We start from the raw sequence: 15833 nt of genomic DNA, 5'->3' as shown, positions 1-15833 counted from the left end.
TTGCTTATTTGAAATCTCTTAACTAACTTCATTTTAGTATGTCTTATATTTACTTTTTTCTCCTTTATTTAAAGGGTGAAATCCATAACGTACCTGAAGATGCTACGGTAATCAATACCTTATATTTTAATTCATTTGCTTTAGCACTGTCATCTTTTTGAAGTTGATTTTAAGATTTTTTTGAAAAAATTATATTTGAATAGGTTTATTTTTAATTTCCTATATATAGGTGGAATCAACTGATACTACTTCAGTAATTAACATCCCTGTATGTAACAGAGGTCACTCTGGGAAATACAGTATTACAGCAAAGAACAAAGCAGGACAGAAAACTTTAAATGTCCGAGTGAATGTCCTTGGTAAGAGACACAAATCTTAAATTTGAAACATTTCATTCCACTAAGATTATGATGTAGTAAAATTATATGTGTAATAACTATTTTGTGTTGTTTGGAACAGATGTTCCAGGACCACCAAAGGATCTGAAAGTGAGCGATATAACAAGATGCAGCTGTAAATTTGCATGGAAAATGCCAGATAATGATGGTGGCGACAGAATCAAAAACTATATTATTGAGAAAAGAACAGTTGAAGGGAAAGCTTGGACAAAAGTTAATCCAAACTGTGGTGGCACATCTACTGTTATTCCTGACCTCATAGCAGGACAACAATACTTCTTCCGTGTACGAGCAGAGAATCGCTTTGGTGTTGGGCCCCCAGCAGATACAATTCAAAGGACCACAGCAAGGGATCCAATCCGTGAGTTAAATTCAAATATAAAATTTGGGTTCACTAATGATAGTAAAAAAAATATTCAATGACACTTATTCTGCTTTACTTACTTTTAAAAGAACCTCCCGATCCACCTACCAAACTCAAGATTGGTATTGTGACTAAGAACACAGTAAGCTTGACATGGAAACCTCCCAAGAATGATGGCGGCGCTCCTGTGACGCATTATAATATTGAATGCCTTAGCTGGGATCGTACCGGTGAGGGAAAAGAAACCTGGCGACAGTGCAATAGACGTGATGTGGAAGAAACAAAGTTTACAGTAGAAGATCTCAAAGAAGGTGGAGAATATGAATTCAGAGTGAAAGCAGTCAATGAAGCAGGTCCAAGTAGACCATCAGCAACTGTTGGGCCAATCATTGTCAAAGATCAGACATGTAAGTACTGCAAAAATATTGGGTTGGATCCAATGATCTCTCAGCCAAAGGCACTGACAGTTATGGATCTTCCTCACTTTTCCCTTCCCCCTGCAACCACCTCTAGCCCTAGAAAAGTTGATTCACAGAGTCATGGGGCCTGCATGGAGTAAGATGCAGGCTGATGGGCAAGGGGACTGAATTCCCCATCCTACCCCTATCATCAACAGAACTGCTTCTTCCATCAACAAAACTTCACTGATGCAAGAGGCAAGATGGAGCAATTCTGCTTGCTCTCTCCCCCCACACACTGCAGCCAACCAGCCCTGTACAGATCTATAGGGGTCCCATGACCCTGGGAATCAACTTTCCTGGGGTCAGAAAGGATTGCTGGGTCCTCCTTGTATGAGTGGTTTGCTGCATCTAACCCACTGCATTTCAGAATACAGTTTACAACATTTGGACACCTGTAAGCTTTGTACTGGCACCATAATTTAGTGTTTTTTTTAAAAAAATGTAGGTCCTCCATCCATTGAGCTCAAAGAGTTTATGGAAGTAGAAGAAGGAACAGATGTTAACATTGTAGCCAAGATAAAGGGTGTGCCCTTCCCAGCACTGACATGGCATAAAGCTTCTCCAAAGAAACCTGACGAGAGATCACCAGTGCTATATGATCAGCATGTCAACAAGATTGTGAGTGAAGACTCCTGCACTTTACTGATACAGCAGTCTCGCAGAAAGGATACAGGCTTGTTCACAATAACGGCTGTCAATAATTTTGGAACAGATGCAAAGGAGATGAGGTTGAATGTCCTTGGTAAGTACTAGCAGCTCTTAGCTTTGGCAAACCAATTTTTAAATATTTTACATCATTCTATGTTTTTACTTCAATTAATATTTTGTAACGTATATTTTTCAGGTCGCCCTGGACCTCCAGAAGGACCCATTAAATTTGAATCCATTTCAGGAGATCAAATGACGTTGTCTTGGCTTCCTCCTAAAGATGATGGTGGCTCTAAGATAACCAACTATGTTATTGAAAAACGAGAAGCAAACAGAAGGTCCTGGGTCCATGTTACCAATGAACCTAAGGAATGCATCTTCACTGTACCCAAGCTGCTGGAAGGCCATGAATATATCTTCCGCATTATGGCACAGAATAAATATGGTGTTGGGGAACCGCTTGATAGTGAACCTGAAATAGCAAGAAATCTTTTCAGTAAGTGTATGATTTTTTTCAAATGACAGCTGTTCTTGGATAACGTCAGCAGCACTGCAGATACCTGAGCTGGTGTCAGCATACCCTTAGGTGGAGCAGGGCTTCTGGCAGTGCCCAGTCCTGTGGCCAACAGTCCCCCCAACATCCCATTGCCCTGTTTGCTCAGTTGTCAATGCACTGCCACCCATACATCCAGCTATACACACTGCCTGGTGCCGTTATGGAAGGGGCTGTGAACTGTGCAGATGGCTATGAGGAAGGGCAGTGGGAGGGCTTGTGAGCAGCGTAGGAAGGGATGCACAGGCAGGTAGTGAGTCAGATGGGTGAGTGAGTAGAAAGGGTGCCCCAATAACGCTCTGCCCAGGCCCCCCCCCCCCCCCCGCCCCAAAAAAATCTGGAACTGGCCCTGGCAAGTGCAAGTTAAAATGAAATTTCTGTCTAAATTTCTAGATAGCTAAAATATTTCTAGTAGTTTGTACAAGATTTCTGTAAACATAGTCTTCATTTTTTTTTACCTGAATTTGTCATCTTTGTAAAACAAACACTTGTAATTTTAGCTAGTGTCTCCTTTGTTCTACTTATACATCGTTTGGGATAGTATTTAATATGGACACTCTCTGTGCCTGATGTTTTCACTGAAGGATTAGATATTATCTGGATCAGAGGCCAGTCCTTACTCCTTGTGCAGAAAACTAGCCCAGGTATAACACTGAGACAAGAGCCATAGCCACATGACAAAGATTAGCATATGCTGCTGGATTCCTGCAAAAAGGGATTTTCAAGATAAATAGAAGTCTCTTAGCATCATGCTGCACCAACAAAGAGGTGTGGCATGGAAGTGGGAAGGCTTCACAGAGACAAGTGGTACAGAAAAGGACAACCCTGCTCTGCTTACTTCACATGAGGTGCTGCTGTAGCGGTTGTTGCACAGTATTGTGATTGCACCACACAATCTGTACCAAATAAAAGGATTAGGCTTCATGTTAAAATTGTACTGAAAGACTGGAAAACGTTTCTAAGGGCACTTTCATACACACCGAACAATGCCCTTTCAATCCACTTTCCATGCATTTTGCAACTGTGTGAGATGGAAAAAATACACTTGAAAACAATTGCTAAAGTTCATTGAAAAAATGGATTTAAAGTACACTATTCAGCATGTGTGAAAATGTCCTCAGAGAATGCACAGCAGAACAGAATGGGTTATATGAATAAACAATAGGAAATGTAACTTCTGGTAGTTTGCTTAACACTTCTATGTACTTTTTTCCTAGCTGTTCCTGGAATTTGTGACAAGCCAACTGTCAGCAGTGTCACACATGACTCAATGACCGTCAACTGGGAAGAGCCAGAATATGATGGAGGGTCGCCTGTGACAGGTTATTGGCTGGAGCGTAAGGAGACTACTGCAAAGAGGTGGACCAGAGTTAATCGGGATCCTATTAAACCAATGACATTGGGAGTTTCTTACAAAGTGACTGGCCTCATTGAAGGTTCAGATTATCAGTTCCGTGTGTATGCTATTAACGCAGCTGGTGTTGGCCCACCAAGCATGCCCTCTGATCCAGTAAATGCAAGAGACCCTATTGGTAAATACTTCAGATTTATTAATTTTTAAAAATGTGAAAACATCCAAGTCAAAAGGAAACAATATACTTATGCCAAAATGGTGTGGTCATATTTTTTCAGCTCCTCCTGGTCCTCCAATTCCAAAAGTTACAGATTGGACCAAATCATCTGTTGATCTTGAATGGACTCCACCAGCAAAAGATGGTGGTTCTAAAATCACTGGTTACATTGTTGAATATAAAGAGGAAGGGAAGGAAGAATGGGAGAAGGTAGGCAAAACTGAGCTTTTTTATTTGACATGCTTAAAGGGGGAAAAATGTTGATTGGTTATAGTGAAGAGGTAATGAATTAAGTCTTCACCAAATCACTGTATCCAACAAGAGGCAGATCAGGTGGCATGATAAGAGGAAGAAGATTAAACTGGGTTCGAGAGAGTTCACATTATGGTCTTGCCCTATGGCCACAGTTACTGCTTATGGTGAGCATTACTTTTCACAAATGTGATTTCAAACATGAATCCTCTCATTGTTTAGAGTGGGTTGGCAATTGCAAAACATTGGGTACTTATGTACCATCGAAATATTTTTCAGATGATGTTCCTTGACACATTTTGAATAACAAAATTTACACCACCTGTACACAATTGGGTTTTTTAAATACAAAACATAAGATATCCCCACATAGAACCATAGAATCAGAGAGTTGGAAGGGGCCATACAGGCCATCTAGTCCATGTTGATGCGCCTGTGCTTAGTGAGGGTGGTCTTTAGTGACGCAAAGAATGAAGGCTTGCACACAGCAGTGATAAAACCACTTTATACAATTTATTTACACCTTCATTCTCCAAACCGACAGAATGCTCCGCTGCAATACCACCATACATATCCCACACACAGTAAAGTGTCTTTGTACACTTATACATACTATCCACCCAGGTAACCAATCAGCTTGCTGCTGAGTCATGCTGACATTGTCCAGGCTGATGCAATCTGGCAACCAGCCACCTTCTGTCACTTAGATGATCTACCTGGCAGTTCTGTTACTTTCACTTTCCCAGCATGTGCATAGAAACTGCTAGGCTTTGTATATACTGACACCCCTCCTCAGTTTATAAACACATAGCTGCAACATATCTTAACATTACATATTACACATGTTCCATAGCAGCATTGATACATAGTTTACATTCACATTTGCTTACATATTTACAACCATCACCATTCAGCATACTGCCTCTGTGACTCTGTCTTGGCACGCACATTTAGTTCTGTTCCTTAATTACTGTTCCAAGTACATTCTTATCAGTTAGATAGCCTCCCCTGGCTCATCCTTTTTCTCCTCTGGCCATTCTGCCAGAGCATATACCATATCATCTGTATTACAGAGGCACATTATTTTTACATTATTTTTACAGTTTTGAGTTTACACATTAGTTTGTCATTCAGAGTTTATTTCTTTACTAAATACATTTGTAGCAGCTAGCATTGTCTTTGGAGTTACATTCTTTGCATTAACACTACCAGTCTGCTGGCACATAGAGCCTCTTATCCAGATACCTTATTGAAGCCTCTACCTTTTCAGGACTCTTAGCTTGTGACTCTTCCTCCTCTGTGGAAGAAGTACCATAATCTACATCCAGTACACTCTGGTAACACCTGGGCTCCCCACTAGATAGATAACCTCCATTAGACAGATAATTTATGTCACTGTCATAGCCATACCGTTTAGGTGGTATTCCCTTGTTTTCTCTAGCAGACACTCTGACCTCAGGCGTTTTGCACTTTACAGCCTCAGAGCTTTCCTGCTTTATACTGCCTGAACTGCCAGCACTTTCCTCTCTCTGTTTCAGTGAGGGAGCTTCTCTATTTACATCACCGTGCCCCTCCTCACTCTGTAGAGATAGCTGCAATTCAACTCTTTTAGGCATTTCATTGGCATGGATTCTAGTCCAGTTCTCATCTTCACAGAACGAAGCTGCTCTACCCAGCCTTATCATATTATTTGAATCCACAAACCGATATGCTTTCATGCCATTCTGATAGCCCACAAATAATAGCTTTCTGGCTCTGGCTCCCCCTTTCCTCCTCTTGTCCAGAGGAATATTCACCCATGCCTTAGACCCAAAGATCCTAAGGTAGTCCAGGTTTGGCTTTTTGCCATACAGTACTCTATATGGTATATCATCCAGAGCCTGAGTCCACAATCTATTAGAGATAAAACAAGCTGTTTTTAATGCTTCTCTCCAATATTCCAACTTCAGTGCACTATCTGCCAGTAAAGCATGGCACATGGTTTGGAGGAGGCCTCCTCTGCGTTCGGCCACCCCATTTTCGGCTGGAGAGGAGACGTTGGCAACCCTGTGATTAATGCCTTCCTCCTTCAAATAGTTTGCAAAGCTTTTACTCATAAATTCACCTCCCAAATCACTTTGGGGAGCTGCTATTTTGCAGTTTAATTGCTTTTGAACTCTTTTTGCCCAGTACGGAAAAGTTGGAAAGACATCACACTTTTGCTTAATTGCATATACCCACGCAAAGCGGCTGTAGTCATCCACTATGACTAACCCATACTTGTTCTTTGATACACTGGATGCATACGGCCCCACTACATCTGCATGCACTAATTGGAGTGATCTTACCGACACCCAGTCACTCTTTTTAGCTACTGGGAAAGCTTTGGACTTTGCCTCTTTACAGATATTGCAATCTAGGAACACATCACATTTATCAACCTTATTCCCTTGCAATATAGCCAGTTTTTTATTAATGGTATTGTAGCTTGCGTGTCCCAGACATCTGTGCAATCGATGAATGCACCTACTGTGGGGTTGCTTATTCCACACTGCCTGTGCCTTTCCCACCGTCTGTTCTAACTCATACACATTTTCCTTCAACACAGCCCTTTGCCAATAGTTTAGCTTTTTGCAGTATCTTACAGCCCTTAGCATCAAAAGATACTGTGAAACCAGCTGTTGCTAATATTGAGACGCTTAGCAGGCTCATCTCCAAAGCTGGCACACAAAGCACATTATCAAAGGTATAATTTAGTCCTGGAAAATGCACAGTGCCTTGGCAAAGCACGTCAGCCTCCCGGCCGTCAGCTAAGCTTAAAGTTTTTTGACTGGCTGGCTTGGTGTCCTGCAACTGCTCCTCCTTGCAGCAAAACATCTGTGTTGCTCCAGAGTCTATAATCCACAGCACACTCTGTAGCCCTGAGCCAGTTCTCACCAGAGTTGCTTGCTGCGTCCTTGAAGACGGCTGCCGGCCTCTCCTCTGCTGGGGACAACTCCTACGCAGGTGTCCGGTCTGGTTGCAGATATAACATCTTTTCTTTTTTACTTGTAAAGCTCTCTCCTCCAGCTCTGCCTGCCAGCTGGAAACGACTCCCCCAGGCTTCTGATTCTCCCTGTGGTCGCGGTCAGCCTGCTCTTTGCATTCCAGCTGCCTCTGTTCTTCAGCCAGGAGCTTTCCCGTTATATATTGCAAAGTCAGTTTATCCGAATCCTGACCCTCAAATGCTATTACAAGCATGTCAAATCTCTCATGAAGAGAGCTGAGAATTAAGTAGACTTTGTCCTCATCAGGCACAGCTTTCTCCCGCTGCTCTAACTCCTGGAAACACACAGACATACCGTCGAGGTGGTCCCTCACCAACTCCCCGGCCAGCATTCATTTCCTGTACAGATTCCGAGTTAGAGATATCAGTGAGCCTGCTGATTTCTGGACATACACAGCCTTGAGGGTTTCCCAAGCCTCCTTCACTTTCTGGTGCCCTTGAACATGCACCAGCTGGTCGTCAGACACACTCAAGATGATTGTGCCGGCGTGGGATCCTCGGGAGAAGCAGACACACAGTCCCATAGCTCCTCTCACTTCAGGAAATGCTCAAGCCTTAACGACCAGCTATTATAGTTGGTGGTAGTCAGTTTATCCACCAGCACAGTAGCTGCTGCTGTAGCCATCCTGCTCAGCCTCCAACGTTCAGCCACTGCTGGTCTCACCTCCAAGACAGCTTCTGGAGCACCTCAGCGTCCTTCTTCACCACCTCTCTCAGAGCTTACAGGCGCAGCAGAAGCGTGCTGGGCCCATAACCCTGTTGATGTGCCTGTGCTTAGTGAGGGTGGTCGTTAGTGACGCAAAGAATGAAGGCTTGCACACAGCAGTGATAAAACCACTATATACAATTTATTTACACCTCCACTCTCCAATCCGGCAGAATGCTCCGCTACAACACCACCATACATATCCCACACACAGTAAAGTGTCTTTGTACATTTATACATACTATCCACCCAGGTAACCAATCAGCTTGCTGCTAAGTCATGCTCACATTGTCCAGGCTGGTGCAATCTGGCAACCAGCCACCTTCTGTCACTTAGATGATCTACCTGGCAGTTCTGTTACTTTCACTTTCCCAGCATGTGCATAAAAACTGCTAGGCTTTGCATATAATGACAGTCCAATCCCCTTGCTCAATGCAGGATCAATGCATGTGCCAAATATGGTTCTTGTGTTGCCATTTCCTGGCTTTTCCTCCACTTGTGATGAACTGCCTAACATCAACCAGAGCCTATGCTTTTCTATAGTAGCTTTCACCCTAAGGAGGTGCGGGGAGGAGCACTGTCTCTAGAAATTGTTTGGAAGCCATTTTATTCATTAAGGCTTACTAGGGTGCACACGGGCATTTGGGAGAGGATTTTTGGGGCTTTATTGTATTTTGTAAGATTAATGGCAGGGTATAAATATTTTAATATAAATACGTAAATAAGGTTCTTCTCTTACTTCTGCTTTTTTACCTGGAGATACATGCCCTGTCCACATGTTAAAGTGGACACATATGCAATCTCTGTACAGTGTACACTTGAATGTTTTTTGTACTTGCATTGAATAAGTCTCATCTTTCAGTCAATTCATGTACACCTAAGCAAATGAAACAAACCCCCAGGGTCTTTTTTGTAGAAAAAGCCCAGCAGGAACTCATTTGCATATTAGGCCACACCCCCTGATGCCAAGCCAGCCAGAACTGCATTCCTGTGTGTTCCTGGTCAAAAAAAAGCCCTGCAAACCCCACATTTTTTTCAGATACCAGTCCCCAGTTACATTCATAAGGTGAATATGCATTTGCTCTTTCTTACAAAAATGTATGTACATAACAGACAAGAAGCATGTGCATTCACTGCAACATGTGAAAAGGGCTATGGTGGCTACACAACTACTTTGCAATATGTATTCCAAGCACTGAATCCTCCTGTATTTCTCTGTAGTATGCCATTAGAACATCTAGCCTATGGATTACTTCATTGGTTGACTCATAATGTCTTTTTCCCCCTTTCAGGCAAAAGATAAAGAAATAAGAGGAACCAAGTTTGTTGTAGCAGGACTAAAGGAAGGTTGCTTCTACAAATTTAGAGTGAGAGCGGTCAATGCAGCTGGCATTGGAGAGCCTGGGGAAGTTACTGAAGTCATTGAAATAAAGGATAGAATAGGTATCCTTTGTACAAAATACATATATGTTGTATAAATACATGAGTGAAAGAATGGGAAAATATATAAAAGCCATTATTTATTTCCACAGTGGCTCCTGACCTTCAGCTGGATGCTCATGTGAAAGACCGAATTGTTGTTCATGCTGGTGGCGTGATCCGAATCATAGCTTATGTCTCAGGAAAGCCACCTCCAGCTATATCCTGGAGTAGGGATGACAGAGCTCTCCCACCAGAGGCTACTATTGAGGAAACAGCTATTAGTTCTTCCATGGTCATAAAGAACTGCAAAAGGAGTCACCAGGGTATCTACACTCTTCTTGCTAAAAATGCAGGTGGAGAAAGAAAGAAGACTATTATTGTTGATGTGCTAGGTAAGCCATAAGATTTGAATATATATGATAGTCGTGTTCGCCAGTATCAGCAGCAGGAGAATCATAAACAAACAAAAAATCACCATTGATTCAGTGGCATTATGTCACTGGGAGAACCAGGTTTGATTCCACACTCCTCCACTTGCAACTGCTGAAATGGCCTTGGTTCAGCCATAGCTCTGACAGAGGTTGTCCTTGAAAGGGCAGCTGCTGTGAGAGTCCTCTCAGCCCTACCCACCTCACAGGGTGTCTGTTGTGGGGGAGGAAGATAAAGGTGATTGTGAGCCGCTCTGAGATTCAGAGTGAAGGGCAGGATATAAGTACAATTTCTTCTTCTTCTTCTTCTTAGAAATACCAAGAAGTTATATCATGCCTGTCTAGGAATCACAAGAAACATTGTGGGTTTTGCTGGAAGTGATATGACATTGTCACTGTCAGCCCTCTCATGCACCTGCCCCCCCCCCCCACCCAGACTCCTGCTGCTGCAGCCCCTGGCTGGCAACCTAAGGGAGAACAAGAATTAATTAAAATGTAAACATCTAATACGTATTTTCTTTACTTTTCCGTTATAGATGTGCCTGGCCCAGTTGGCGTTCCATTTCTTACTGAAAATCTAACCAATGACTCTTGCAAACTGACATGGTTTTCTCCTGAAGATGATGGCGGCTCAGCTATCACCAATTACATAATTGAAAAACGTGAAACAGACCACAGAGCCTGGACTCCGGTGACTTATACAGTCACCAGACAAAATGCTACCGTTCAGGGATTAATAGAGGGCAAAGCATACTTCTTCCGAATTGCACCTGAAAATATTATTGGCATGGGCCCATTTGTAGAAACGACGAGTGAGCTTCTAATTAGAGATCCAATAAGTAAGTTATTTTGTCTCATTTATAATTATCATAAGAAAAAATATGTTTAGGAGGATGTAATTAACATACTATGTATTTTAATCCCCAGCTGTGCCAGAGAGGCCTGAGGATCTCCAAGTAAAAGCAGTAACTAAGGATTCTGTTACACTGGCCTGGAACCCACCTAAATACAATGGCGGCTCTGATATAACCATGTATGTTTTAGAAAGCCGCCTGATTGGAAAAGAGAAATTCAGTAGGGTTACAAAAGAGAAAATGCTTGATAGGAAATACACAGTTGAAGGACTGAAAGAAGGAGACACTTACGAGTATCGTGTGAGTGCTTGCAATATCGTGGGCCAAGGCAAACCATCATTTTGCACAAAGCCAATCACATGCAAAGATGAAATTGGTATGTTTTTGTTCCAGAAATAACTGTGTGCATTTATCGCTCTGTGCTGTTTTTTAAATAATGCTGATGGTCCTTTTTTCTCTTTTCAAAATACTTCTAGCTCCTCCTGCGCTTGAACTTGATTTCAGAGATAAGCTCACTGTCCGTGTAGGTGAAGCTTTCAGCCTGACTGGCCGTTACTTTGGCAAACCACAACCAAAGGTTACTTGGCTCAAAGATGACATTACAGTGAAAGAAGACAAACGGACAAAGATCCAGACAACACCAGCAACTCTTTGCTTAGGGTTTTTAAAATCTACCCGTGAAGATTCTGGCAAATATTGTGTGGTTGTAGAAAATAGTTCTGGATCAAGGAAAGGCTTGTGTCAAGTTACTGTAGTTGGTAGGTATTCTTATACTACAGTTTTCTTTGCGTCAGTATGGACAAATGGTGATTGACCTGTGTATTACTGATTAGATAATACAAAAATTTGGGGGTGGGGGAACAACGTAATATGCCTAATGGCTTAACTTTGCTTAAGACTGTACTGAGAGTTAAGTTCTTTTCTGAATTTAAATTGGAGAGACAACTTCAAGCTTAAACCTGAAAATATTTACTCTTGAAATATTTACTCTTGAAAGGCAAAGGAGCTGCCTGCTCTCAAAAGAGGCCATCCTCTCCCTGGGCTGGCTCTTTTCTAAAAGTAAATAATTTTCCACTAAGGGGATTCATGCAGAGATTCATCCAACAGGCTCTTTGTTGTTCAGAAACTTTGAAATTACAGTGTGCTTCATATTTTTTAAAAAGAAAAATTTCTCGAGGCACAACAGCTGCTGCATGAGAATTACTGCTCTGAATGGACTGTGTACTGATATTCCTGGGAAATATATGAGTATAAGCTATTCTTTACCCAAGAAGTCCAAGCCCTTCATCTTAAGTACAGTAGTTGGCAGATTCATAACCATGTTATAATTCCCCAATTACAAACAGAATTGCTATAGTCCAGTTACCAATTACAACTAATTTATATCTACATTTGGTGGGGAGGGGGGTGGAATCAATTATTTGAAAAAAGCAAAAAAGTGATATATTTATATGTTGCTTTTCCGATAATAAACTTAAAATTTGTTGGATTTGTACATTGATCTGTGAATCAACATTACAAATAAATATTTCAATTTGTATTATTTGTGAACAGATCGACCTCAGCCTCCTGTGGGCCCAGTTATTTTTAATGAAGTACATAAAGATCATTTTGTTATCTCCTGGAAACCTCCCTTGGATGATGGTGGCAGTCCAATTACAAATTACATTGTTGAGAAGAAAGATGCACACAGAGAACTCTGGATGCCTGTAACATCAGCCACAGTCAAGACTACAAGCAAAGTTCCTAAATTACTTGAGGGAAAAGAATACGTTGTCCGAATTTATGCTGAAAATACATACGGCATGAGTGATCCTCTAGTTTCAGATGAAATGAAAGCCAAAGATCGATTCAGTATGTCATTTCCTTGCTCATTTATTTGATTGATATATCTTTTCTGTTTGGGCTTTTAAAAAAAATGAAATTTAAAACTTCAAAACATTGTTCCTTCAGGTGTTCCTGATGCACCAGAACAACCTACTGTTAAAGGTGTTACCAAAAATTCTGCATTAGTTTCCTGGAACAGACCTCGTGATGGTGGAAAACCGATAACGTCTTATATCCTTGAAAGGAAGGAAACAATGTCTAATAGATGGGCCAAAGTCACCACAGATCCTATTTACCCAGATACCCAGTTCAAGGTAACAGATCTTCTTGAAGGCTGTGAATATGAATTCCGAGTTTCAGCAGAAAATGAAGTTGGCATTGGCGATCCTAGCCCACCATCGAAACCTGTCTTTGCTAGAGATCCAATCGGTAAAATACCAAACCATATTTTTCCATAATTTTGTTATTTATAATATTTTGGATCAATTATTATCTTTTGCAGATTTGTTATAACTAATTTATATTTTTCTCTAGTTAAACCAAGTCCGCCAATTAACCCTGAAGCTGTGGATAAAACTAAAAGTTCAGTTGACTTGTCTTGGCAACCACCACGACATGATGGAAATGGCAAGATTTTAGGCTATCTCATTGAATACCAAAAGGAGGGAGATGAAGAGTGGAAAAGAGCCAATCATACAGCAGATTCCTGCCCTAATACAAAATACAACGTCACTGGCCTCACTGAAGGTACCAAATATAAATTCAGAGTTACAGCGGTTAATGCAGCCGGAGAATCAGAACCAGCTTATGTTCGTGATCCAGTGGAAGTAAAGGACAGGCTTGGTAAGCAGACGATGATGTACTTTCATATTTCATTTCAAGGTACTAAAATGCACGTTTTCTGAAACTGAATTTTTGTTTTCTTTTTTTCAGAGGCTCCTGAGTTAATCCTGGATGCTAATATGGTACGAGACCAACAAATAAAAGCTGGAACTACATTGAGACTCAGTGCTGTAATTAAAGGAATCCCATTCCCAAAAGTGACCTGGAAGAAAGATGATAAGGAAGTTTCAACAAAAGCTGATATTGAGGTTACAGGAGTTGGCAGTAAACTGGAAATTCGTAATGCTGCCCATGAAGATGGAGGCATTTACTCTCTGACTGTGGAGAATCCAGTTGGTTCAAAGACAGTTTCAGTAAAAGTTCTTGTGCTAGGTAATTAATTTGTTTTAACACTCTTCTGTGATGTGCATTTTATTGTTTACTTGGAAAATAAGAAAATATATTAAATATGAATGATAGGAACACAGCAGTAAAAGAGGAGCGATTACACTTTCAATTATTTTTTTAGTTGTTATGCTTTCAGCTTTGCCCAGTAGCTGTATCATAGCCAATGGAGTAATTATTTCTAATTGAAAGTTTTAATATCAATTGATAATCATGCTTCCCACCTTCAGTGAGAAATCTGTAAATGTTTTTGCAAGCGTTCAGGATTTAGGAGACTGAAGACTCATCCTGAGTCTTGCAATGCTCAAGAAAAAGTCAGGAGTTAAGAAAAATATATTAAATAGATAATGTTGCAGGTTTCCGTTCAGTGCTGTTAAATCCTCCAAATAAGAATTCTGATGGAAACCTATTAAAAAATAAACTTCCAAATCAGGAAGTACCTGCCCCAGTTTTTGGAACCTCTTTAATGAAAGGTGAACCTTTTCATTTGACACTGGTGGAACTCACTTTTTATCAACAGTTTTTTTTTCAAATTTGAGGTGAAAACCCATGTTTTGGGAACTAGAACTATGTTCTTCCTGATTATTGAAGTTGAATAAAATACAAAATAAAAAATAATCTTCCAAATTTGGGGATATACCTCCAGTCTATGGAAAATAGACTACTGGCTGCTTTTTAAGATTGGTGTTGTTCAAGACTTTTTTGGACATTGCTCTTAGATATGTTTATATCTGTATTTATAATAAAAACATGGGGCATAAATTCCATATATGACATCTTAATTCTTCTCTCTGATCCATATTCTCCTGAGTTAACCCACCGCCTCACCAGAAAAAGAAATTTGTGACTAACTTTTGAACAATAATGTGTTAAAATCGATATAAGAGAAGGGATTATACACACATTAAAAAAATAGCTCAGACAAATGTTATTTTCCATGTTAATCTAGAAAATAGTTAGAAATTACAACTTAGATTCTTATTTATCATTAATGGATTGCTATTCACAAAAATTAACCTTTTATCCTGTCTCTGAAGTCTGTTGCTCCGCCATAAGTTGTACTCTAGGCATGGGTGAACAACATGGGGTGAAGTAGGAAGTTTGCTGTGGTAAGGAATAATCTTTGACAATCACCCACATTTTTGGCTAAAGGAGGTTATCTTCTGCCAGCAAAATACAGTTAGGCTCTATCTATCTACTCTGTAACTAATAAACATATAGCACAAAGGGAAGGGCTATAAATTACAAGGATGTTTTTAAAAATAAATTTAAGTTATTAATACATTGTGAATGCTCCAGTGTTTTATTAAGTAATTATTTCATATTAATTTAATCTTCTTTTAGATAAACCGGGGCCACCTAGGAATCTACAAGTTAGTGAAGTTAGAAAAGATTCTTGCTATCTAACATGGAAGGAACCAGAAGACAATGGTGGCTCTATCATTACCAACTATGTTGTGGAGAAGAAAGATGTTGCTGCTGCCCAGTGGGTACCAATATCATCATCTTCTAAGAAACATAGTCTGTTAGCTAAACATCTTATGGAAGGCACTCAGTATCTCTTCCGTGTTGCTGCTGAGAACCAGTATGGGCGGAGTTCTTATGTTGAAAGCCACAAGCCAATTAAGGCTATAGATCCACTTCGTAAGTACCTTTCAATTCATCATTCTGTTTTATACAAGCTTTGTGAAATGTGAGACAGTACTTATTTGTGCAGTGTGCATGAGCATATGGAAATATATGAGACATAATTCTATTGTTATCTTCTTCATTTTTTAAAAGATCCTCCTGGCCCACCGAAGAACCTGCATCATGTAGATGTTGACAAGACAGAGGTTTCTCTTGTTTGGAATTGGCCTGATCGTGATGGTGGTGCTGAAATTACTGGGTTTTTGGTGGAGTTCCAAGAAGAAGGTGCAGCTGAATGGACCAAATTCAAAACAGTCACTGTGCCTGAGTGTGTTGTAACTGGTCTAACACAAGGAAAAATTTACAAATTCCGTGTGAAAGCCCAAAATATTGTGGGACTTAGCCTTCCAGACACAACCATTCCAATAGAGTGCCAAGAAAAACTAGGTATTTTGTTTGATAAATTAT

At 40.5% G+C, this 15833-nt stretch overlaps 1 protein-coding gene across 1 annotated transcript in view; it reads left to right on the top strand.

Moving 5' to 3' along the window:
- Positions 1-15833, top strand: part of TTN (titin) — a 356828-nt gene that overhangs the window by 270288 nt on the left and 70707 nt on the right. Inside the window, exons 196-214 of the mRNA XM_060257371.1 lie at positions 75-107; positions 230-359; positions 460-759; positions 852-1169; positions 1669-1965; positions 2068-2367; positions 3642-3956; positions 4057-4205; positions 9271-9421; positions 9511-9792; positions 10365-10667; positions 10756-11058; positions 11159-11440; positions 12237-12536; positions 12636-12938; positions 13044-13352; positions 13443-13724; positions 15081-15380; positions 15519-15812. Coding sequence (XP_060113354.1) covers positions 75-107; positions 230-359; positions 460-759; positions 852-1169; positions 1669-1965; positions 2068-2367; positions 3642-3956; positions 4057-4205; positions 9271-9421; positions 9511-9792; positions 10365-10667; positions 10756-11058; positions 11159-11440; positions 12237-12536; positions 12636-12938; positions 13044-13352; positions 13443-13724; positions 15081-15380; positions 15519-15812 — 4951 coding nt within the window. The remainder of the gene's footprint in view (positions 1-74; positions 108-229; positions 360-459; positions 760-851; positions 1170-1668; positions 1966-2067; positions 2368-3641; positions 3957-4056; positions 4206-9270; positions 9422-9510; positions 9793-10364; positions 10668-10755; positions 11059-11158; positions 11441-12236; positions 12537-12635; positions 12939-13043; positions 13353-13442; positions 13725-15080; positions 15381-15518; positions 15813-15833) is intronic.

This window comes from Heteronotia binoei, chromosome 16, assembly GCF_032191835.1.
Source record: "Heteronotia binoei isolate CCM8104 ecotype False Entrance Well chromosome 16, APGP_CSIRO_Hbin_v1, whole genome shotgun sequence".
Classification (NCBI taxonomy): domain Eukaryota; kingdom Metazoa; phylum Chordata; class Lepidosauria; order Squamata; family Gekkonidae; genus Heteronotia; species Heteronotia binoei.
Note: the sequence above shows the minus strand (reverse complement) of the source record. Positions and strands in the feature narration are given on the sequence as shown.